The sequence below is a fragment of the Cyanistes caeruleus genome, chromosome 5 (assembly GCF_971803275.1).
Source record: "Cyanistes caeruleus chromosome 5, bCyaCae1.hap1.1, whole genome shotgun sequence".
NCBI lineage: Eukaryota > Metazoa > Chordata > Aves > Passeriformes > Paridae > Cyanistes > Cyanistes caeruleus.
In genome coordinates, this window is record NC_141705.1 from 41,481,301 (window position 1) to 41,505,785 (window position 24,485).

General features: G+C 37.9%; 1 protein-coding gene across 1 annotated transcript in view; it reads left to right on the top strand.

Moving 5' to 3' along the window:
* The window catches only part of PDGFC (platelet derived growth factor C), a 122,265-nt gene extending 107,636 nt beyond the window's left edge, over positions 1–14,629 (top strand). The window contains exons 4-6 of the mRNA XM_086891186.1: positions 6,464–6,671; positions 12,125–12,342; positions 12,979–14,629. Of these exons, the coding sequence (XP_086747312.1) occupies positions 6,464–6,671; positions 12,125–12,342; positions 12,979–13,095 (543 nt within the window). The 3' untranslated portion in view covers positions 13,096–14,629. The remainder of the gene's footprint in view (positions 1–6,463; positions 6,672–12,124; positions 12,343–12,978) is intronic.
* Positions 14,630–24,485: the final 9,856 nt, after the last annotated feature.

The window sequence follows — 24,485 nt, forward strand, 5'->3', positions numbered from 1 at the left end:
CTCATCAGCAAGTGAGGTTCTCAGTGAGATGAAAGAAAAACCCTGCACACACACGAGGAGAGCCTAAACAAGCTTTTGATAAGAGGCTGCAGCACACTCTAGGAACAGAGAATTTAGGGAGCCTGTGGAAGGCAGAGAGCTGAAGGCCCAGGAAAGAGGGGTGCTGTCCTCCTGCAGATTGGTTCTCATTTGCAGAAGCATTAAATTGAGGAGGGCTGGTACCCCTCTATCTGTGTGTCATTTGACTGGCAGAGGCTGCATCCCTGAAGCGAGGCCAGCTGAAAGAGAGGGCTGTTTAATTCAGTGCTGCTGGAGCTTATTTCACCAAACCTATGGCTCAGAGCTCCAGGGTGATGTGCCTCCCATGCAGCCATCCTTGCTGCTGTGATAGTAACTTCATCTAAAGCAGTAAAAAGTGCTGCAATGGATGGGAGCTGTGGCAGCCTTCCTGACTTCCTTCTCTGCCATGTGCAGTAAACATCCTTGCCTTATTCCTGGTTTTGGCAGCCTAAATGGATTATCTGCCTCTGTGGCTTCTTTCTTTTTTTTCCCTTTTTTTTTTTTTCTTTTTTCCTTTTTTTTTTTTTTTTTTTTCCCCTGTTCTTTTGCTTAAGGCATAAGAAGAAGATCCTGGAACTTGATTTCTCCAGTGTTTGCACACCGGCCCAGCTACAAATCATCTCACTTCCTTCTGCCTTGCAACTTGAACAGGAAGGACTAACACCTTCTTAGCAGTGCTCATTAATGTTGCACAGAGAAAGTGTCTTCATAAAATGAGAGACTTTGACAAGTGCTTTTTCTTTTGTACTGCATAGATGCAAGCAAGTAAAAGTGTGTGCTTTTTCAGCTAGGTCAGGATTCCTGGAGGCTTTTCACACCTATTACTGGGTGTACTTGTGGGAGAAAACAAAGAGCCATTGTTATGCGGAGAAATTTGTGTCCTCAGGGCAAACTGGAAGGAGTTGGATATCTGCTTTCTCTCATAGCTTCTAATGATGCTTCTAGGAGGGTTACCTGTGATTGTAAATGAAGAAAACAGGCTCCTGTTACAAGAATGTGCATGTACTCTAAGTTTCAAAAGCATATCTTTAAATCTAAGCAGGACTTGGAGTGTTCCTATATAATAATTAAAAAAACTCCAACAAACTCTAAGGATATTTCATTAAAAGAAATATGTTATTTTTTTCAAATTACTGATCCTCCTTGGGTTTCAGGGGAGACTAGGTTCCTTTGAGGTTTTTATAGAGTCCCTTCTCCTTTGATTAAACTACACTGATGTTTATTAGCTTCTCTGAACTGTGCCAACTGATGAATGGGTCATAACTCAGAAACTGCTTGACAATATTTTCTTCAAGACAAGAAAGGGAAAAAAAGTGGGGATTTCTTTTGTGGGGAGGTAATTATTTTAGACATAGTACTCAGTGCTTGTAAGTGTCCTGTCATGCCAAGTACTTGACTCACTTGTTTTTGTTTTTCCAGTCTTAGTGCTTGCATTATTAAACATTAAATTCCTTACTCCTGGCGGCATTACGTTACTATTTTTTGCCTCTCCTTTAACTGGAAGAGGGTAGTGTTAGTACCTTGAGACTCTTAGCCTGAGAAACAAGAACAAAATAAAGGGTTTTCTTAGATCATAATAGTGCTTAAGAGCTGATCTTGTGTAGATTGTAGATCAGTGCTGTTATGTGCTGAATTTTTTAGCCTTGGAGCAGGTACAATGCAAGGGAAGAACAGACAGATACTGGCAAACAGGAAAGGTTATAACATCCAGTCTCATACCCAATTTTATACCTGGTATCTGTCTAACACATTTCTGGGCTCTACAGGTAAACCCGTAATGAGTATTTTAAAAATTTGGTTGTATTCATTCTCTCACAGAACTTGTGAGATCAAGGAATTGCCTTTGTGCTTATTTTACAGATTTGATAAGGCTGTGATACAAACCTGTATACTGTGAAATTCCTGGTGCCAGAGTGAATCTAAAACTGTATTTGTATTAGCAGCTGCTGTGCTTTCAGTTGTGATGGCTTTGCTATTGCAGGTCTATGCTTCTTTTTCAGAAGTTTGCCTCTTGTTTATTATTTAGCCACATACACAGTCATGCTGGCATAGCAAGGAGATACTACTTTCAGATGCCTTACATTATGAAGGTTTGGCCTAAATACTGTGCTCAGGATAACAAAAGAAATGTGTGTCAGAACAAGAAATTAATCATAAGTCTTCAAGTTAGGCTACATACTAAATCATACTTTAGGCTTAAACTTCAACTTGATAATTTTAAATTTGTTTGTTGAAATTTTTGTTCAGATCTGCTGCTTCAGTGAGGGTTGACTTCTTATTCCACTTACAACAGTGTCCTACTCCTTTCCCTTTGAAAAAGAGGCTAGATGGAGTAGTTTTGATTCCTTAATAGGGCACAACTAACATTGTAAACACCATAAGACACATTTTAGTCCCTAAATCTTTTCTGGGACACTGTTATGTGGGATGTTCTGGACTAGATAGTCTTGTGACATTAGTCTGTATAATTTCCATCCTTTTTTCCAAGCCCATATCTTTAACTGTTGCCTAAATTTTGCCTATTGTCCTGTCCTGTATGTTTGTAAACAATTTAGGGGATTTCTGTGTGGTATTTGTTTTGATAGAGCTAAGTGCATTTACAGAAATACAGTGTAAGCAAACCTGAAGAAATTTCTGTTTGATCCAACACTAATTGTCATTCTTGGCTGTTGTGCAGGCCAGCAGAAGTTCAATGTTTTCTGCTCTGATTTTCATCCTGAATCATTTTAACTAGCAGTAAATATGCAACTGTTTGTCTCTGTCTTGGTTCTAAGCATATTTATGCTTATTAAAGTAATTTGAAATTGTTTCCAGAAGCAAACCACAGTTGTTGGTTTTAAACCAGAGGAATCACAAAGAGAACTTGATGTATTTGTCAACTCTATCTTGACAGAAATTATTCATGTTCAGGAGAAAAATAAGAAAGGTGATCTCAAACCTAAAACATTGGTATGAGTTGAGAATGTGTTGCTATGACAGAAAAAGTGTTTACTGTCAATTAGTATTTATTATAGCAGAGTTTGGAGAACATCACTTCCCAGAAAATGGTTTCCATCAAGGAAGATATTTTGGATAGCTGCAGTATTTGGACAGCAGAAGTGGTCTTGGCTTGTATCTCCCCTGTCAGATAAATAAAACTATGTTAATCAAAGGTTGATTATTTTTTAGCTGGCCTGTTAGAGAAGACATGAGAGATTTCTGTTGAGTAAATTAAGTGATGCCATCTATAGGATAAATGTCCAGTTTACAGATGGCTGCTTCATTATCAGATCATTATCTCCATCAATGTTGAGCAGTAAAACAGCAAAGAGATTATCAGTGGTCCTCCTGGGAGGCTTTCCCACCCCCATTCTCCTGTGCAATGGCATCTATCCCTGACACCCACTGAATGCTGATATCATAGCTCTGCACAGAGTGCCTTGAGAGCACCAGAGTGTCAGGTGTGCAGGTGGGGTGAGGCACCCGAGTAGGACTGCCTGGAGAAATACACATTCAATTGCAACAGGAGTGATAGACTTTACTATAAAGTGACTGAAAGCTTCAGGTAAGAAGCATTTCAGCATTTCTGAGTTGCTGCTATGGTGCTACTTTTCAGAGTTATGCTGAAGTTCCACATTTGCTTGCTCTAAAAGGTGTGTACCATCAATGAAGTCAAGATCCAATTTCTTGCTTTAATTTCAAGTAACTTCTCCTTTGTGCTCTGAGAGTAAAACCTTATTGCATGTATAAACTCTGCCTATAGATGTCAAACTTTGAAAAAGTCAAGTGAAATTATAAATTGTATAGAATTCCAATACATAGTTTTAGTCACTGGAAGGAGTACCACTTATGCTGCCCTGGATGTTCTTTCCAAAAGATTTAAATTATAAAATAATTAGTATCCACTAGCAAGTAAAAACAGTGTAAAGTATAATTAGAAGTACAATTTATCTTGAACAGTTTATTGAATTGAGATTTCATAAAGGTTATTATGTCACAAATTCAATATACAGCATTTGTAGCTTTATGATATCAATTGTCTTTAATCTTTGGTACATTTTAACTGATACATAAATTGACTAACATTAAAGATTATTGGAAAAATCATTCTTAATCCTGAGATCCTAATGACTTCATTTTAAAACATTCAAAGTTGTATAATGTTGCTGTTTCAATTACTTTTTCTTTCTGTTTTGGGTCGCTATGAGAATGACTAGAAAGTGATGGCAACTTTGTGTTACCATTAAGTGCAATGATTTCACCATATCCTCACAACATTTTGACTCAAGGAAATGCTTATTGAATCCAGAATACCATAAACTGATGGATTACTTGCTACATACATATTGTTTAGTGTGCATGTTATAAGTTGTAATTATGGGAATAGATTCTAGATCAATACATTTTCTTCTAGAATTCACCTGTTTCTCTGGCAACAAAAATCCCAGCAGAAGTAAGACACTGAAGCAAATTCTTCAGCTGGAAACAAAATAGATTTCTTTTTTTTTTTGTTTAATTCAGTTATTAGTTCTACCACTGATTTTGTTTTTCACGTTAGTAAAACTTTGCACCTGCAAATCAGGAAATGTGGCTGTTACAGCATTGTGGAGAAAAACAGGAAGAAAAGTTTTGGAATGTTTATTTTTTTGACCATCTGAATTACAGTCACAGCACTGGTCTAAACCTTGCTAAGTAGCGTATTTTGCTAAGAGCAACTATTTAAATTATAGACCAGAATCTGTTGATTTATTATCATAATGTAATAGATGGATCAACATGTTACTATTTTTAATGCAGGCAATGGAGCAAAGAAATATTTTAATATTTTGAAAACCACATTCATCCAGAATGGGAAACAACTGTTTCACCAACTCTATTGGAAATGAGTAGCAAGATGGAAATATTGTAAAATTAACAGTAGCAGAACACTTAATCTATGTTTTGTAATATTTTTGCAAGACTTCCAGTTAAAAAGCAGTACAATTCCTTCTAGTAGCTGCATTTCTTGAAGATGTAGAGAGAGAAAGCCTTGAAGCAAAAAATAGGAAGGCCATGGTGGTTACTCCCAATTTCTGCTCTTTCAACCACATATTTAGCTGAAACCAAAACTGCATATTTAACAGCGTTTAGAGGACAGAAAATAAAATATTATTGATATGGGATATAGCTACCACAGGAATATATATTTTTGAAAACTTCTTCTGAGTGAGTAGTGTTGCAAGAATTATTTTACTAAATCTTCTTTTCTGGTATAAATGTTACATTTCTCATCAATTTCCCTGATCATTTTGAAAAGGTAAATGACTACCTACCATTGATGGAAAAAATTACAGTATATTCACACTTCACATTACAGTACAGAGAGTGCCATTTTGACACTAAGTGGTATGAAGATTTTTAAATATAAATATCTATATAAACACGTATTCTTGTCCTTTCCATCCCCTAAATCTGCAGCAGCTTCAAATTTTTCTTCATCTTCCTTTCATGATCCAGATGAATTGCTCTGGTGCAATTCACCAGATCTGTGGGGATAATGTCTGCAGTAAGTCTGCATACAGAAAAGCCTAAAGCCTAAACTTCAGAAGCAGCTTCCTACTTAGGCTTACCTTCCTGCCTTTACTTTTTTGAAAATATAAATAAATACATAATTTTTAAACAGATTGTAGAGTGAACAAAAACAGATGCCTCACTTTGCTTGAATTGTCTGACTGAGTACTTCTGTCCACTGAGTTTGCATTGTGGAAAATTAATTTTTCAGGACTCAATTTCAATGTTTAAATACTTTTTATTTTATTTGGAACATTTTTTTCTTTTCATAAGGGAGAAATAATTTTAGTTATACCAGATGTTGTTATTACTCTGTTCATCATTGTTTAACCAGAAACATAATTCTTACTACTGTATTAAACACAACTGGTGGGGTTTTTTATCTATAGATGAGAGCAAGAATATTTGCTGTCTTTGGGGTGTGTTAATATTTTGCATTGAAGGAGAAGAAGACAAAGATTATGGCTAAGTTTCTGAGGAAAGACAGAATGTGAAATGTTTCATATTTCTAGAGGGCTTTGGGAAATGCCATTAAATGGGGCCTTATTTTTAAATCACCCTTTGTTCTATTTCTAAAGTCCCACCTGTCACTCAGCGAACATCTTCAAAGGACAGGTGTAGTGGCATGCTGGCTGTAAGGCTGGAAGTGTAAGAAGTAGGCAAACTGCAGTGGGAGTTTGTTTACAATTACTGCTAAAGAATAATTAGGTACTTTTTGACTCTTGTCATTTGTCTTATTAGATAAACTGTACTTTGGAAACAAGCTATCCACTTATAAACTTTCCCAGCTATGTAACTTGGTAAAGCACAGCACTTTGTCAGAGCTGGTCCATTAAGCCTCTGACTGGTGCTCTTCTCTTGGGTTTGATTGCAGCACCACACAGAAGCCCCCAGCCCATCACTGCTGCCCCCATCAGCCTTGCCCTTGGATGTATTAAACAACGCCGTTGCTGGATTTAGCACTGTGGAAGACCTTATCCGCTATCTTGAACCAGATCGGTGGCAACTGGATTTGGAAGATTTGTACAGGCCAACGTGGCAACTTCTTGGGAAAGCATACATTCATGGAAGGAAGTCAAGAGGTAATTTACTCTTCTGTCTGGCCTTGCAGCTTTCTACGGGTATGATTTCTTGACAAAGGATTTAGAATGTTCTTCACCTTGATTTTTGGTTCCAAGAAAGGAATACGAAGAGAGAGCAGATACCATGGTTGTTAGCTGTCTCACCATTGCAGTATTTGAAAAAGGACAATAGCTAAACTCCAAATGTAAAGGAATTTAGCAGGCTAGGTCAGCAAATGGGAATCAAAAAATCCCCAAAAAAACAACAAAACCAACAAAAAAACCAAAACAGCAGCAAACACAGTAGTTAGTTTCCTGTAGGGAACCTGGGAGATCTTTATTTCCCTAAGGCAGGGCATCTTGATGGGGTAGTATTTTAAATTCGTGGCTTTATTTTATTATGGAGGGCAAAAACTTTATTTTTATTTGAGGTAGGTAGGTAATGTCTTACTGTATCATGTGAATGATTGTTTATTTCCCTAGAATTTTTCCAGTCTCTACATGAAAAGAATTGAGAGCAATTACCCAAACGTTTCTCTTTGATGACAGCTTAGGAAATACCATGTGTACGTGGCTGGGTTATCATGCAGTTGTCAACTTCATCCGAAGTTAAGTAGATTGTGTTTTCAAAATTTGTAGATCTATTGAACAGCAACTCATTTTCTTCCTTCTCCATCTGACACTCATGAATTTCCTGCCACATCCCATCCAGATGCTACCCACTATTTCATGTTTATGGATAACACGTGGATGGATAGTGTGAAGGCCATACCGCCTTCCTTGCCCACCATACAGCATGGAAAGGAAAACATATGAGCATAACTGAACAGACTTCCCTCTTGGTGAATGTAAACTAAAAGGTTATCATCTGATCAGCAAGAAAAGGGAGGAAGTAGAGCCTTTCATTGCTCAAATTTAAGGGTTTGACAGTTAATTCTTAGATCAGAGCCCAGAAATCAACCTTTGTACCCTATCACATTGCTGTAGCTGTGCATAGAGAAGCTAAATTATAAGCCAAGGAGGAGGAAATGTCTTTAAAAGCTCTCAAATAGTCATTTAACACTTCCTTAATTAAAGAGATTTAGTATTTGCCAAATGCATGCCATAAGCACACTGTAAGTGGGAGAAAAACAAAATGCAGGTGTTGGATAACATCAACATAGACAAAAGAAATTCCCTGCAAGACTCATCTTAGAAAGAAACTATCAGAGTAAATCTTTTAAAGACTTCTAATTAGATGCTGAAATAGATTTTTTTCACTGAATAAACATATCATGGTATTGCTACATTTGACTTAGAGACCACCCTCAGACTGTATTACTGAGTCTGTAATATAATAGCCTGAGGTGGAAAATATGTCCAGTTGAAATGACATACAACTATTCAATAGAAAGGAAAAGCAAAACCGTTTTCATCCTTTTTCTTTTTTTTTCCCCATGTTACTCTCTCAAGCAGCATGTTTGCTGTCTTTTGAAACCTTTTTAAGAAATGTTTGTCAGAAATGCCTATCCTAATTTTTGGTTTTGTTCAAACTTTTTGATTCATGATTAGATCAGTTTCATTTTTGCAGTGTTTCAGTGTAGAAGCTAAATTACTGTCCTGTTTTCATAAACAAGTTACTAAAACTGTATCTCACTTTATGTAGAGAAATGTCCTCTACTCCTACGTAATAATTTGTATAAAAAGACTATATTTAGACAACCTAAATTCCAGAGAACTTCTGTCTCTGATGTTTTCTCTGGATGAAATATTTCCAAAAACTTCTAGTCAGGAAAGGAGAAACAACCAAGTTCAGAAGCTTTGATGTCTAAATATAGTCCTAAATTCCTTTATACTATTAAACATGCTTAAAAATAAAATATATTTTGCTGTGCAAAGAAAATTATCCCATCCCTTCCCACTGAAATCTATGTTATAATCATTAGATCATATTCTGAAATCTCCTTAAGGAGGAAAAAAATATATTCTAAATGATAGAAAAAAATATCAAAGCATAGTCCTTAGCGGTTGTGGTTTTTGTACAGTTATGTGACTTTTTTTTTTTATACCCCACTTCTTGCCTGAGACTTTGTTACAGCTCCTATTGCAGAAGCCAGTAAGAAACTTACATTCCCAGGAACATCTCCAAAGTGCTTAGGAATGAAAACCGTTCTGCTGCTATCTGTGCTCACACACAAGTGCCCCAACCAGAATTTAATTTGTTTCATTGACTTTGAGAGCGGTATCCAGCTGGAAAAATGTTCTGGGAAGGAAGTTTCCCTGTGGTATTCTATACACATCCAGAAGATGCCAGAAAATTGCATTGCCCGTTGCATAACACAATTAATTTCAGGCTGCTGTGAACATGGATTAGTTCAGTTGCGTGTGCCAGTGTCTTGAAATACACTTTACTGTAGGCCTACCTGCGTCTACATTTTTTCTCCTTCACTTATTTTTATTTTAGTGTTTCCCATTTATGTGCTACTGCAGAGCCTTTCAGTCCTCTGGAGCTAGTGCTAGACAAAAGAACCTTGACTGTTGTGTCAAACATGATACATGAGTGGAAGCCAAGTTGAAGGAGTGTTTAAATGTTCACATTATAACAGGTACTGTAACTCAGTGCACTTGGGAAATCCACATAACCTTTTATTGTGGTTAAGTAAACACTTTTAAGGGAATATATACATTCTCTCATCTAGCTTCATGCCCACAGTGTGTTAAAATAAATTTTGAACAGACAGCTACTCTTTGAAAAAATAACAGCTTCATTCACACACTTCAAAGAAGTGATTATATAAGCACTAGATAAATTTGCCACAGACCTTTTAATGAAATTGAATTACATAAGGTAGGGCAAGGGTTCATTGTGATGTATCATAGCAATATACCTAAGTACATTTTAAAGCATGGAAATCAAACATGACATTTGTTCATCTCTCCTGAAGCCTGCTGTAAAAGTATAGCACACTGAAAGGTATCTCCTAAGAGCTGACTGTGTGTTCTCCAACAGAACCCTTTTAAAATTAATGTCTGCAGGTCTCGGGGGTTGAGATCAAATTAATTCCTTTTTTGTGACAAAATGTGTAACATGCTGTTTATTTTAGTGCACTGTTCTTTTCTCTATAACTACACCTAGCTGTAGGTATGGAAATTGATGCATTCTTCTGCTGCTGCCTGAAGGCAGGAGGCAATGGAGAAGGACATCACCACACAAGGATCTCTCCCACTGTTCCGTGGGCCTGCTGGAAGAGGTGTCAGTGCCCAGTTTCCACCTTCAATATCTCATGCTGAAGGGCTGAGCAGCACATAAGCTTAGCTCCTTCGAATTTGCTGGAACAAGTATATCAGTCTCTGCAGAAACAATCTTCCAGCAGAAAGTATTAGCAGAACTAGCACTTCTCACAGTGTGCTTCAGGCATTTTATCCTCATTCAGACAGCTCACTTATTATATGTTTGAAAATGTAACAGGAGGAAGAAGTACTCCATTCCTGTCCACAGTCCTTGATTAATGGAGGTAGACACATCCACCTTTTAAGTGACTCAGCCTAGAGCTATTAGCTGATCAGAAGAGCTTAAGTAATTTCTGATTTCTCACAGTGAATCTCTCCCCTGGAAGTTTTGTCTCTCTTTTCCTCTGCTCCCTTCTCAACTTTCTCCAAGGAATGCTCTTGCAATGTGGGAGGCAGGCTGGTGTCCTATCAGTAACTTTATTGGAGTTATTACACACTCCTCCCTCTTAAAATTCAGTTTGTTTATTTAGGAGCCTGTGTTAAGCCGATAGTGATGGAATGAAGTGCCCCAGCTTGGCATTCGCTGTGAGTGCAAGCAAAGAAAAGGCTTCAGTGTGTTTAACTGACCTTTCACAACAATAAATCCTTACTTATGGATGCCAGTATACAGATATGGCCTGCAAAAGAAATGTTTGAAGGAACATGGACTGAAATTCCTTCCCAAAGATCTGCTCCTGGGAGAGTACAAGTGAGCATTTCCGCTAAAGAAATAGGCTTCTAAATTTTTTTATGTCTTATGTGTTTAAATAGAATTAAGGGGCATTATCTTGCCTTAATAGGCTGAAGTTCTCCTGGATGACCTTTCCAGGCTTTTTACATAGTAGAGAGGAAAAAAAAGGTATTTCTCTAGAGGGTGATTCAGATCATAAACTTATTTTACCTATATTGTATATCTTTTTATTTATGAATGGGTAACAATAAAGTATTTTTTAAGCAATATAAGTGCACTGGGATTTTTTTCCCCCATTTTTTTTTCCTGATTTAGCTTAAAATCAATTGGTTAAAAGTTTTTTCCACTTTATTCAGGGCCTCTGTTTCACTCATCCCAACAGCCACATTATCACCGGGTTTTCTTTTTCTCTTTATCTTTTTGTTTCTTACTACAAAGAGTAGTAGCCCTGTGAATTAGACATCACATCTGTTCCTTAATGGTAGGTGTGGAGAAAAACAGTTCAGACAAAAGATCCTAGATCATGATCATTATAGTCTGACTTTTCTGGAGTAAATGTAATTTATGTTGCTTCTCGCTCTTTTTTCCCAGTCTTAAGAATTTTTTTTTTCCACTTTTAACTGCTTCTTTCAAAGCTTATTAGCTCTTGACTGTGCAGCTAAGATGAACATAAAGGAGTTTTTCCTCTTTCAGATATCTTCATGAACTTGCTGTTCAACCATTAGCATAGTGAAAGTATAGTACAATACAGTGGAACCAGTTTATAGGGAAACTGGCGCCAAATATTAATATCTTCAACTTGCACTTCAAGTTAGTTGCTTACAAGGAGGAGCTTTTATTTAAGACACATCAGGAGAAAAGGAAACCTAGAGAAACAACAGAAATTCATATATATGCTGCTATGAAGAAGGAGGAGAAAATAGTTATATAGATATACAGTCTTGTGCACTTATTTATTCTGTGCAGAATTCCCTGATGATTACAACTTCTTGAAGTTCTTAGTCCATAAAAATGACCTCTGTTTAGATATGAATAGTTGCAATCTTTTTTATAATTACAATGCCCTAGCAAAGAAGCAATAGTTGAAATTTTAACAAGGAAGAAGTTTGAACGCTTTATTGCAAGCGAATTAAAAATGTCTTTGAAATTTTGTAGGAGTCTTAATTGCTCTGTGCGTGTTTCTCCAATCCAAAATGACTGCAGAATAGCAACACTGGAGGTCAGAGTATTACTGTGGACAAAGTGACTTGTATCAGGGTTGATTTGATAAAACATGTGCAGGAACAGAGTAGCCAAATCTTGCTTTAATTGGAATCAGCTTTGCCAGAGTTACGAAATAGTTGGTGAATATCACTATGCAGGGATCACTCCATTTAAGTTTCATGGTATTCATGGAACAGCAGTATTATACTTTTGTGTTGCTCCTGCACAAAAGTGAACCTCCCCCATGGGTTCTGCACGGCTGAAGTTGATTTGCCACGAATGAACTCGGATTGCAAATCTGGAAGGCGCCGTTCTCTCCGTCTCTTTGCAGTGGTGGACCTGAACCTCCTGAAGGAGGAGGCGCGGCTCTACAGTTGCACCCCGCGCAACTTCTCGGTGTCGCTGAGGGAGGAGCTGAAAAGGACGGACACCATCTTCTGGCCACTGTGTCTGCTGGTGAAACGTTGTGGTGGAAACTGTGCCTGTTGTCAGCAGAGCTGCAATGAGTGCCAATGTGTGCCAACAAAAGTCACCAAAAAATACCACGAGGTATGCACTGGCTTTACATTTGCTTGTTTGGAAATACTGAAAGCCAATTAAGGTGTTTATTTTATAATAAAATGAGTGCACCAATATTCATATTTTATGTATTGCACTTTTATTTAGCATTTTAATTAGATATTGTATTTTAAAAAGTTCCTTATTAATATACTTTCCCGTGCAACTATTAATTAGTTTCTGAGATACTGAGTGGTGCAGTTCAGACACATCACATTCATACCTTTTGTTCTTCTTTCTTTTGTGGTAGATATCAACTTTATGAAGAAAGAAATGTTTGTTCATTTCCATTGCTATAAATTGATAGCTAAAATTATTTATTATAGAATTATCTAATTGGGTTAACTCTACTGTTTGCTCTTAAATAAAATTTTGTGGAAATCTGAAACTGCAAGACTCTTCTTTGGTAAAACAGCATGATTTAATCATGTTCAACATGATTTAATCAATTTTGTAAATGGCTTGAGGTAAAAGCAAAAATAGTAACGAGTGGGTGGAATTAATGAAGAAATTCAGTTTTAATATGCTTCCTGTAATGCAGTGGGTTTCCAGTGCAATTTACGTCGTAGTGTAGGTACATGATGAAACACTTGCTGGTTTCTTGATGTTTGGCTCTTTCTCCTTCAGGTTCTTCAGCTGAAGCCAAGGATTGGTGTCCGAGGATTGCATAAATCATTGACAGATGTACCCTTGGAACACCACGAGGAGTGTGACTGTGTGTGCAAAGGGAATACTGAAGGATAAACATGATTTATTTGTGCTGTTTTCTTTCAAAGCACATTCAATCAATGGCTGATTCTATTATGGGGCTTGTGCATTATCTCCTTCTGTAATCTCAGTTGTTTGCTTTGGGGATCTTCCATCTTGAAGATTTACAGTGAGCTCTAAAAAGAGGAGAAGCCAAACTGGGATTATATGTTGTGTGACAGCTCTGTTTGGAGGCCCAGTGAAAGGATGGGAGAAAGGCATCAATGAGGGATTTAAAATATATGTATTGTTGTTGTTCCCCACAATTTTCTTGGCAATACATGGATTTATAATTTAGGAGTAAATAATAGATTTAGAAGGCTGACATCATGGAGACTTGATCCTGCTGGCTGTCTCATTTCTACAGCTCAAGTACATCTGGCCTCTGGTTGAAAACACCTGAAATCTTTCTGTGTTCAACTACTCCTACGTACTCTAAATCAAAGCGTTCTCTGTTGTATAAACTTGGGTTAAAACAGACTGTCTTTTTCTGAATTAAATTTAATTTGTCTAATGCTGGTAGGAAGGACTGGATTTTCCCATATGCTCTAGTAAAGCTCCTGCCTTTTAGAAGGAAGACTGGACAATAAAGTGAGCTAAAGAAGCAAATATTGAAAAGAACAGCGCCTTTATTCTTACTACTATGGCTGATGATTTTTTTTGTGTGTTTGTTATTTTTTATCGTGTACATTTTTATACTCTCCTTTTGACGATATAACTATTTGCTTTTCTAAACTTGTTAAATATATCTATTTTTACCAAAGGTATTTAATATTCTTTTTTTTTTTTTTATTACAACCTAGATCAACTATTTTTTAGTTTTGTGAGACTTTAAAGCCAGGTACAGTTGGAGGAACAGAGGTTACAGTGGGAAAGAAGCGTGATCTCTTTGCAGTTTGTTTCTACAAAGTGAAAAGTACAGTTTTTTAACTGGATGCACAGTAATAGTAGACAGAGATGTGTGGATGAAACTCTAAGCTTGCTAGCTCTATAAGACTAAAAATATGAGAGACAGAGGTTACTATAATCAGTTTCAGAAGCTGACTTTAAAAATTCCCTCTCTCCATACTGGCCTTTGTTCAGGTAGAAAAGAAATGAGCATAGATAGATAGATGCATTCTGGCTTGTTAAACTCTTTAATTTCTTTAAAGGAGAATGACCTACAGTGTAAGAAAATAAACTAGTGGCTTACAGCCATCATGATGCATCATGGTCATGGAAAGGCAGCCTTGTCAATGGTGAAGTGTATGGTTTTCCACAGACAGAAATAGCTGTTTAAGTACTGTTCACTCACAGGAACATTACACTCTGCAGTGCAGTTTGATGAACTCTATGGTATTGTTCTTCTGTATGTTATATTCTTTAACCAATACACTTATCCCACCCTATGCAAATTGAAACGGAAACAGTAAAGTATTTTGCTTGTAAAATGCTTTAACATTATGCCTAGTTTATTTTTTTTTGACTATTGGTTTTTCAGATTGTAATGAATCACAAAATAAAGTAATAATGCTAATTTTTGGAGAATAAATGTTTCAGTGTGGTTGCATATTTGTACTTGTCAATATACAACTTAATGGGAAAAGTTAGGATGGTGATTTTCTCCCTACCATTTTGAAAGTCAGCTCTGAAAACAAAAGTCTTCTGTTGCCAAGACTTCCACTTGCTTTATTAATTCTGCATTACTGTAAATCCGTAAGAAAAAAAAAGGAACTAATGTGATGCTATTTGTATAAATATTCAAAATGTTCAAAATAGTGTGGATATGAAGCCATCAGACTGAAATAACATCATATGTTATTGTTTCCATAGTGAAAACGGATTCTGATGAAAATTTGGGGTTTTTGCAAGTTGGTATGACTCTCTGATACCAGTTCTGGAAAACACTCAGGTGGCTTCTTATTTTGTCCCCACCCTCAAACTCCTACTCAGTAAGAAAAAAATCTGGTGTAAATGTGACATATAATTGTCCAGTCTGAATATTTATTAACCATGTATCAGAATACAGAATTATGATCACACAAGAGACCTGGTTTACTTGAGTTTTGACCAGAAGTGTTTTGAAGGGATGTCGGGGATGTTTTGCATTAATGTTATCCCTTTTTTTTTTAATTTTAAGGGGTTTTGAACAGCAAGTCAAGCTAAACAGAGAAATCATGGCCTCTGGCATCATAGTTCAGCAGAAGAATGAAAAAAAAACTACAATTACATTACAGAATATTCTGCTGTAGGAAAAGCAGGAGGTCTCAAACTCTCTGTAGACTTGCTAGGAGAAGAAGGCTGGTCATGAATTTTGGAGTAGGTATTTGGTGGCAGCAGAGGAATGGGGAGTTTCTGGAACCATGTGTGATATGGAAAGTAATGTTTCCCAGATATCACAAGTAGATTTTTTTCTATTGCTCCCCTCTGGCTCACTTTCTTCCTTGCCAATTTCTTGAACCAGTTGCCTTCCCAACTGCTTGCTATGGACCTGCATCTGAGCTCCTTACCCCTTTGCTCCTTGTGTCCCCTTCACAGGGCTGTCTCTTGTCTGTCCCAAAATCAGCACCGCTTCTGTTTGCCACCCTCTTGCCGAGCATCATTGAGCTCTGTGCCTCCCCCTCAGCTCCATGCTCAGGCTTTGTCTTCTCTCTACCTCTACCAGGACTTCATTTTTCCACGTTTCTTCAGACATTCAGGACTTTTGGCACGCCAGCTCCTCCCTGGCTGCAAGATTCTGGACAGGCTCATTTCTTCTACAGGAGGAGGAAAGGCACCAGCTGAGAGGAGCAGTGATGGGTGTGGTTCTCCTGCTGGGTGCTGCATCTCGGGTCCTGCCAGGCAGAGCAGCTGCCCCTGGCCATGGGGGACATCCAAGCAAAAGGTGTGGTAAAATCTGATTGAAGATATTAATAATGAATTACCAAAAAGTAACTAACGGTGCCTTTCACAGCTACAGGTAATGGCAGCTGAAGGCCAAGGATGTGTGGAAAAAGACTGACAAAAGTGGCTAGTAAGCCTGTGATTTTCTAATGTGGAATAAAAGTTGCAAATTTTGATCTTACATCTTTGTGGAGATTTTTTTTTTTTTAAATGTTTTTAAATGTTTAAATTTTAAGCCATGAATTCCTGAATTGCATTAATTAAGCACCAGCATTTGGCAATAATGGCTTTTTCTAATGGGTCTAAACAGTGGAAACAACCAAGTGGAATAAAGTTGCTCCTGTAAACAGACAAAATCCAAATAGCATAGTCTGGATTTTGTAGGTTTTATCCTATGCCAAATAAATGTCTTCAGTCAAAAGCAATTGTTACCCCCAGAGGAATAGGTGGGGGAGCTGACGACTGATGTTGAGCCTTGTTTTTATGGATTTTGTAGATATCCACATTCCTGGAACCCTCCTGTCAGCTGTGGCCAGCATGGGAGTCATGTGGAGAAGCACCAAATTTTTACTCACCAAGGGCATTAACTGCAGATCTCTTGGCTCTTAAAAGAGCTTAAGTGTTTTTGCTCTGTATGTGCCTGGTTGAACAGGCTTACAGCTCCTTTTCAGCAAAAGAGGAGAAAAAAATGCAGATGATACAACAGAGTGTGTGGAGAAAAAAAGACAAGCACAAAAGATTTTTTTTTTTTTTTTAGCTAGTGCATCAGCTAATGCAAGCTGTTACCTGATTTCCTTTCTAACAGAGAACTGTGTTGAAACTCTTAAAAATTTGCAGTTCAGGTGCTAGCTGCTTAAATAGTCTCATTTTGACTACTCAAACTCTGAAAATAAAAATTCTAAATATTTACTTTCTGTTTGACTTCTTACAATACAATAATAGTGCTGCTATTCAAATCTCTCACGAAGCCTCATGCAGAAATACTAAAGAATCATAGTTGCAAGATTCTTGTTCAAACAGGTGCTGAAGCTGAGCAGAACAGCTTTTCTGACTGCTTTGTGTGATATGCTATTTAAATTGCATTCAGCAGGATTGCTCTTTATATCACTTTTTGCATGGGATGCTTTATCAGTTTGCCTTTGAAAGTCCTTCTGTGCACCTTTTAAACACAAGAACAGTGGTTTTGTTTGTCTGACAATACCACAGTGTGAAAGTATGACTGCTTGTTTCAGCATAAATTGGGCAAAGTTTTTGGAGAAGACAGTTTGCCTGTTGCCTCACTGCAATTCTTCATGACTGTTGAAAGAAGGATAAATTTACAGCTCAGTCATGGGAGAAAGATGCCAGCTTTTTTTGCAGTTGTGATAGTACATAATCTGTATTCCTGCTCTGAATCTTGTGTCAGCCTTCATTGAGCTGGTCTGTCTTCATCAAGTATAGAGGCAAAGTCTGGCCCTCCCAGATGAGGCAGCTCTGTTAGGTGCATAAGGTTCATCAGTGGGAATACTTCATACACAGGCCTGTTTTCTGAACAAAACATTGCTTTCTCCAAGAGTCTTGAGGAGTTTTGAGTCTGGAATGGCTTTCCATATAGCTTTTTCCATTGGCCAGCTTTTTTTTGCCTAATGAACTAAAGACAGAAGTGCCAGTTTGACTCAAGCCCGTATTGCTTCCTTCAGATTCTCCTTCATTGAAGACAGACCCAAGCCAACTTGGATCCAGTGTCTTTCCTGTGTAGTATGAGTGATAAACCACATCTCAGTAGGCTTGCTTTCCTTTCACTGTGCAGAATCCCAGTAAATTAGCAAGGTGAGGAAGAAAATTTGTGTATCTGTCTTTGTCTTTGCTTCACACATATCCGTCGGATGGGCCTTGTCTCAGACAGTACCTGAAACTTACTTAAGAGTGAAGGCCATAATGTTTAGGGTTATTTTTTGAAAAACAGTATCACACAGTGATAAGAACAATTAGCAACTTTGAGACTCAAAATATAGTAAAATTAACTTCACTGCTTTGTTCAAAAGGCTTCATTTAGAGACTGGGAAGAAAATGTTTAAACTTTGATTTCACACCATTAGAGATTTTCCACAATTTTGGAAGACAGGCTGCTTTTCACCCTCATTAATAGTTTTTTTAATTCTGTATTCTTTTGTCATAAGTTGAGTGATTACCCTCAAAAACAGTAAAACAAACACATAAGTCTCTCTTTCCTGAGGTTTTAACAGGCTGGACCCCCTGATTCTTTCAGCCTTCAGGATGACATCACTTTTATTGTGACTAATATACTTTTCAGTGAGGAGAAATCAGTGACCTGTGTACCATGTAGCATCTCAGTGCTTGAAGGCTAAGCAGACTTTTGATATACTTGCAGAGAGGAGGTGCCAGGAAGGATATGCCCCACATGCAAAGCTTCAAAAATAAATCTGTTTACCTGTGACTCACTTTAGTTACTGTTCATGTCTCATGTTGAAGGGAAGTGTTGAAAGACAAAGTATATCTGAACTATAAAAAGCTTTTCTATCCAGAGCCTTAAACAACTAAGTATAACAATAATCTTAATCTGTGTTATGCTGTGTAGGTAAATCTTGGAGCTTAAGCACAAATTTCTGATACAGTCAGAAACAATCTCCTCTTGGCTGTGGAGCAGGGTGAGAGGGCATCCTTTCCACATAATTTTATGGCATCTGGCTCTTCGGGAAATAGTCTGTTCATATATGTGAGATATGGTTTGTATGTGGTCCTTGGTGACAGGCTGGCTCCCACTTAGAAAACTGGTCGCTGATTATGAAGAATTAGGAGTCTATGAATAAGAAAATAGGCAAAAGGCCTGTGTTTCCTTAGAACAAGTGCTCACCTAATTCAGCGTTCTTGTCTCTCTACTCATGGCGATCATTGATGAAAGCATATGTATGCTATGCTTTCCAAATTCCATAAATCAGCAGTTTAGTATTCTTTTAGCCAGAGTTTGAATTACAGCCCATAACATCCTCGGGAGCAGCTGTAAAACACAGCCCATTTAAATAAATGGATGTGTCTTCTGCATTATGTGATCACAGAGTGCTGAAATGCAGCACAGGTTCTGCCTCACAGAAAGATGGTTATCATAAGTGTCTTAAACTTTATCTCCTTTGCCACACCTGAGCTGAACAGGTTCAAAAGGAACAGATCAGCTGTTTCACTACCAAAAAGGCAGTGGGATCTTGAAGTAACTCTTTTACACAGGAGATGCAGCACACTTCTTGCATGCAGTTAAGTGTTCAATAAAAGCAATAAAAGTGTCATACAGAATAATTAGTTTCAGGAGGATAAAAAAAGTTACTAAATGTTCTTTTACAAAGCACTGTTAATATATGTATTTCCAACTGTACATTTCATTGTACCCAAGAAATCACTCAGTCTTGACTTGAACTTCATGAACTTCATCACTCAGACTTGAACAGTCTTTTCCCATACATTTGGTATATTCATTCTTTTTCCCCATAACTTTCAGATAAATTAAAATATTAGCATTTTTATGGTGCTGAAATTTTGACTATTGCTATGTAACAATATATATAACAATATAACAATTGAATTATAACAATAACAATAATTCAAGAAGTATTGGATGCAAACTTAAAGGCATATCCATTGCTAAACATTGCTAGATATGTGTTAACAATTTAAACAAAAGAGACAAAATTGTGGCCTAAACCACAATCAGTGACTGTGAGGAATTCCTTTCAGTCACCTTGGCAATTGTATGTTTCCTGTGGTTTAGCAGTGTGGTATGTTAATGCTGAAGTAAATGCAGCTTTTCTCCTACCTGTAAAAATAAGGATTTATTTTATGCAATCAATAAAACTATATTAGAAGAATATAGTTTAGAGAAGCTAATAAAGTGTGGCCTGGATGAGCTGGCAATGAAGTGGACTGAAAACTGAACAACTGGTCAAGCCAGAAGAAACTCTAGCAGGAGAGCAGTATGTGTGCCCCCAGGGTCAGTAGTGGGTCCAGTTGTGTTCATCAATGATCTGGATGTCAGGGCAGCGTGAGTGCACCCTCAGCAAATTTGTAGATGATTCCTGACTGGGAAGAGTGACTGATGCACCAGAGAGTTGTGCTGCTGTGTCTTTGACAGGCTGGAGAAAGAGATTACAGGAACCTCATGAAGTTCAGCAAAGTGTTGCATCTGGAGAGGAACAACCCTAGGCACCAATATAGGCTGGGGGCACCCAGCTGGAACGCTGCTTTGAAGTAAAGGATCTGAAGGTCCTTCCTGGTGGACACCAAGCTGAACATGAGCCAGCAATGTGCACCTGTGGCAAAGAAGGCTGATGGTGTCCTGGGCTGCATTAGGAAGGGTGTTGTCAGCAGGGTGAGAGAGCCAAGCCTTTCCCTCTACTGAGCACTGCTGAGGGCACACCTGGAGTGCTGTGTCCAGTTCTGGGCTCCCCAGTATGGGAGGGACGTGGATGTACTGGGGAGAGTGCAGCAAAAGTCCACCAAGATAATAAGGGACGGGAGAACTTGTTGTATGAAAAAAGGCTAAGAGAGGTGTGAATGTGCAGCCTGAAGAGGAAAATGCCCGAGGGAATCTCATAAATTTGTACAAATACCTGAAAGGAAAGTGCAAAGAGAATGGAGCCAGGTTCTATTCAGTGTTGCCCAGTGATTGACAGGACCAAAGCAATGGACACAAACTGAAAAGCAGGAGTTGCCCTCTGAACATCAGGAAAGGCTTACTGTGAGGGTGACAAAACACTGGCAGAGTTTTCAAAGAGATTTTGGGATCTCCCTGCTTGTAGATATTCAAAATCCACCTGGACATGTATGTGGCCTACAAGCTGTAGGAGGCCCAGTTTGAGCAAAGGACTCAAACCACATGATTTCCAGGGGACCCTTCCAACCTCAGCCTTTCTGTGAGTAGCACACATATAATTTCCACAAACATTAAATCTTCATCTTAACACTGAGAAATTTAACTCATCATAGAAAAAAAAAATAATAAGCAGTCAAGTATTTTCTTATGCTATAAAGGATATACATAGGCATCAAATTGCTTCATAATGTTTATGATCTGATAAATTCTTCAGTTTCTCCCAGAAAAAGCTTCTAAGGGTTTATATCTGCTTTGTTAATCATTGCTTTCAAGATAAAAACCGAAGATAAGGATGTGAAATAATAGTACGTTGTGTGATAGGAAATGGCCCATATCTAGGCCAATATCCTGTGTGAAATCACACCTTTATTTTTCAAGTAAGATCAAGTTTCTTGTATAAGCAATAGTCTTTGAACTCTTACCAAATTTCTTACTTAACAGTTTCTCTGTGTTTTAGTTTTGCTTAAGGTAGCATATAAGAACATAGACATTTTCCCCTCATACTTGCTAGCAGTACTTTGGCCTTGCAAAAGGTACCTCACAGGAGCAGATAGACTGTGAGTTTCTGGTCATTTGGGAAATGACATCAGAGCAATTTTATGGTGTGTTGTCCAGGAACAGCAATGCCAGGAATGGTGCCACACAGGATGCTGATAACCATCAGCTCACAGATAGGCCGCTATGTAAATACCCACAGGATGCATGGCTGGGGACCAGTACCCCTGGGAGCCAAACATGGAAAGGATGCACTTCTTCAAGGTTGAATTGTCCTTGATTTTCTTTGAGAATATATAAAGGCAAATGACATCATCCTAGCCTTCCTGGAAGGGAAAAAGAAATGAAGAGCTAGTTAAACTCTCCTAATACTTAAAAATTCTTTTTTGCCCCATGGGAATGTGAAAAAACAATAGAGCTTTGAAGCAATGCTGCAGTTCCCCATGCCCATGCTCAAGGTGGCATTTAGATTAGTAAAGACAGTGTTCTTCCCAGTGTGAAAACAGTGAACAAGGTTCTCTATATAACTGATTTACCCTATAAAAGTACTTGAATTAACATATCACTGCTATACTAACCACAACCAACCGTGTCAAAGCACTTTGTGTGGTGGGTTAAAATTATTGCCTTAAATATGGTAGCACAGTTCACAACTTTTTTTAAGCAACCTTAATGGATTTTAGAATTTTGGCTGCTCTTGCAGAATCCTTGGAGGTCACTCTGAGTGATGGCTGCAGTGAAAACTTCTTTGTGATCTTTGGGACAGTTTTACACAGTGAGGTCATGACAGCAATCTTATTTAAATGTAAGAGAAGAGGTCAGGTACAGATTTATTATTAAGTTTCAAGAAGATGTCTTGAAACACCATTCCTTGCTGGCAGAAAGGGGACTCCAATTCCTGAGCTTGGATTGGTTTGTCTCTTAAAAATTAAATTTTCTTCCCTCTCATAGGAAAATGTTAGCAAGACTAAAATAGAAATCTTGTAATCTAATATTTAACTTTATTTGCTTTCATATATTCTTTTTGTACATCCTTCTGCACTGCAAACAATGCATCAGGACTGCCTGAGCCTGTGCACATTCTTCCTGCCTACAAGCTGTGCTAATGGGTCTCAGAAAGTAGAAACAGTCTTTTTTGGATGTTTGAGATCAGTGTCAGTGTAGTTAAGCAATAGAATTTGTAAGTGGAGAAGAGCAGCTGGACCATGCCAAAAATAAATAAAAAATTATAACTCAGTATCTCGGAAGAGCCAGAGGAGCTCCTTACACAAATAGAAGATAAACATCTCTTGAGAGCCAGCGGGCTGTAGGCTTTGATTGTATTACTGCCTTTGAAAATCTCAAGCAAAAGAAAAATGGCATCAGAAACTAGTCTTTGAAAAGGGACTGGGGTGTAGGAAGACTGAAGAAACTAAGCACAAGGCAAACAGTGGTGTTTACAAAAGAAGTTGGTGGTGTTTGGGAACTGGTTGTGTTCATTGTTTGAGGAGCTCTGAAGGGATAGGGTATCTCCATCACAGAAAGATGAGTTGTATTTTACACTGCTCTGAGCCTGCCTGGAAGCTTAGGATGCCAAAAACAAGCATCAGAGAGTTGTTAATGGGCCCCTTGACTGGCAGGCTGAAGGGATGTCACTGGTGCCTATGTAAAAGTCTTCTCCAAGGCCACAAAGGCAGGAGCACTCCTGACTGGTTTTGCAAGGGTGTGCCCTCAGGGACAGAAAGCATCTAGGCAGAGGGAATGCTAGTCTGGGAGAGATCTGCCATGCCTTCACACCTGGCTACCAAATGTGCAGTTTTGGGTGATGTTTCTTTGGATGTGTTGTGAGGTGTGGCATCTTTCAGGCTGTAGAGGGAAACTCATAGAAGGAAACCTCTCCCAAGGTTCTGTCTGGTTGTCATTACTTTGTCAAGTCATAAACGACAAAGGCTTTGTCAGAAAGTTTTCCTGTCCTTTTCTTCTTTTCATTGAATGCTTTGCTCTCTTTGCCATTCTGCCATAAGAGTATGTCATTGTTTTGAGCTGCAGTTTCCAGTGGTGAGCCAAATGCTCAGCTGTTCCTATTTCATGTTGTGCTTTGCCCATTTTCTGCAAAGCATGTGGAAACATTGCAAGGAGGAAGGAGCAGGGATTTGGAGAGGTTTTCTGCTGTTCACTGAAAAGCCATTGAAGACTCTAATGGCAAGAGCTAGATTGTGGTTGCACATGGCTGAGGAAGATTTCAAGAGGCTGAAATTTGATTAAAACATTCAATATTCATAAAAACTTAGGATCAGGCCTATGATTTAAGTCTACTGTGACTGAGCAACCGGCTAATATTTAGTTCTAAACAGAAAAAGAAATGTTTAAATGTATTTGCTCTTTCCTAATTATTGGGGCATGAAATCTTTGGCTTCAGTCTATCACCATTTAATTCAGTAAATCCTAAATCTTTGCAGCTGGAATGAGTTGCTACAATTTCTATTTAAGTGACATGAGTACTTTGAGACACAAGTCTAGAAAGTAGGAAATTAATTTTAAAAAACTAGCTTGGATACATCTCTTAGAAATTTCCTCCCACTGTGCAATCAAGAATTTTTTTACTTTGAAAGTTTAGTCTTCTGTTTGCTGTGTGAAGTTCCTTGGTGTTCCCTCAGCCTATTGTGCTTGATTTCATTTTTACTGTAGGTACAGTATTTTCAGTAATCGGAGGTATTATGTTTAATTTTCTGCTGTTTCAAACTTTTCTTTTTACTGGAGCTCCAGCAAAATTGTTTACCAGAGGTACATACTGTGAAATATGTTTTCCTGAGTTTCCCATGGGTGAAATAAATTGGTTCATGTGGGAAGCATGGGAAAATAACATGATGTATTCACTCTACAAGAGATCTTCAAAAATTTTTTGGTTTTTTTTTTTTTTTTTTGTAGTGGGATATCCAGCTTTCTACCTAAAGATAGAAAACTTTTTGATGTACAACTTTTTTTTTTTCCTAATACATTTGTCCATTTGGAAGAAACTGAGAGCTTAAAACTATTTCCTAAATTTGTTGCCTGTCAATTTAGTGTCTGTCAAGATAGTTGTATCAGACATCTGGCCATGGGTTCATTTGCCCAATAACAAGCACAAACAGACCCTCTTTCCTGCTGGGCAGGCACAAATACACTTTGGGGAGCCTCTGAGGGAAGGGCT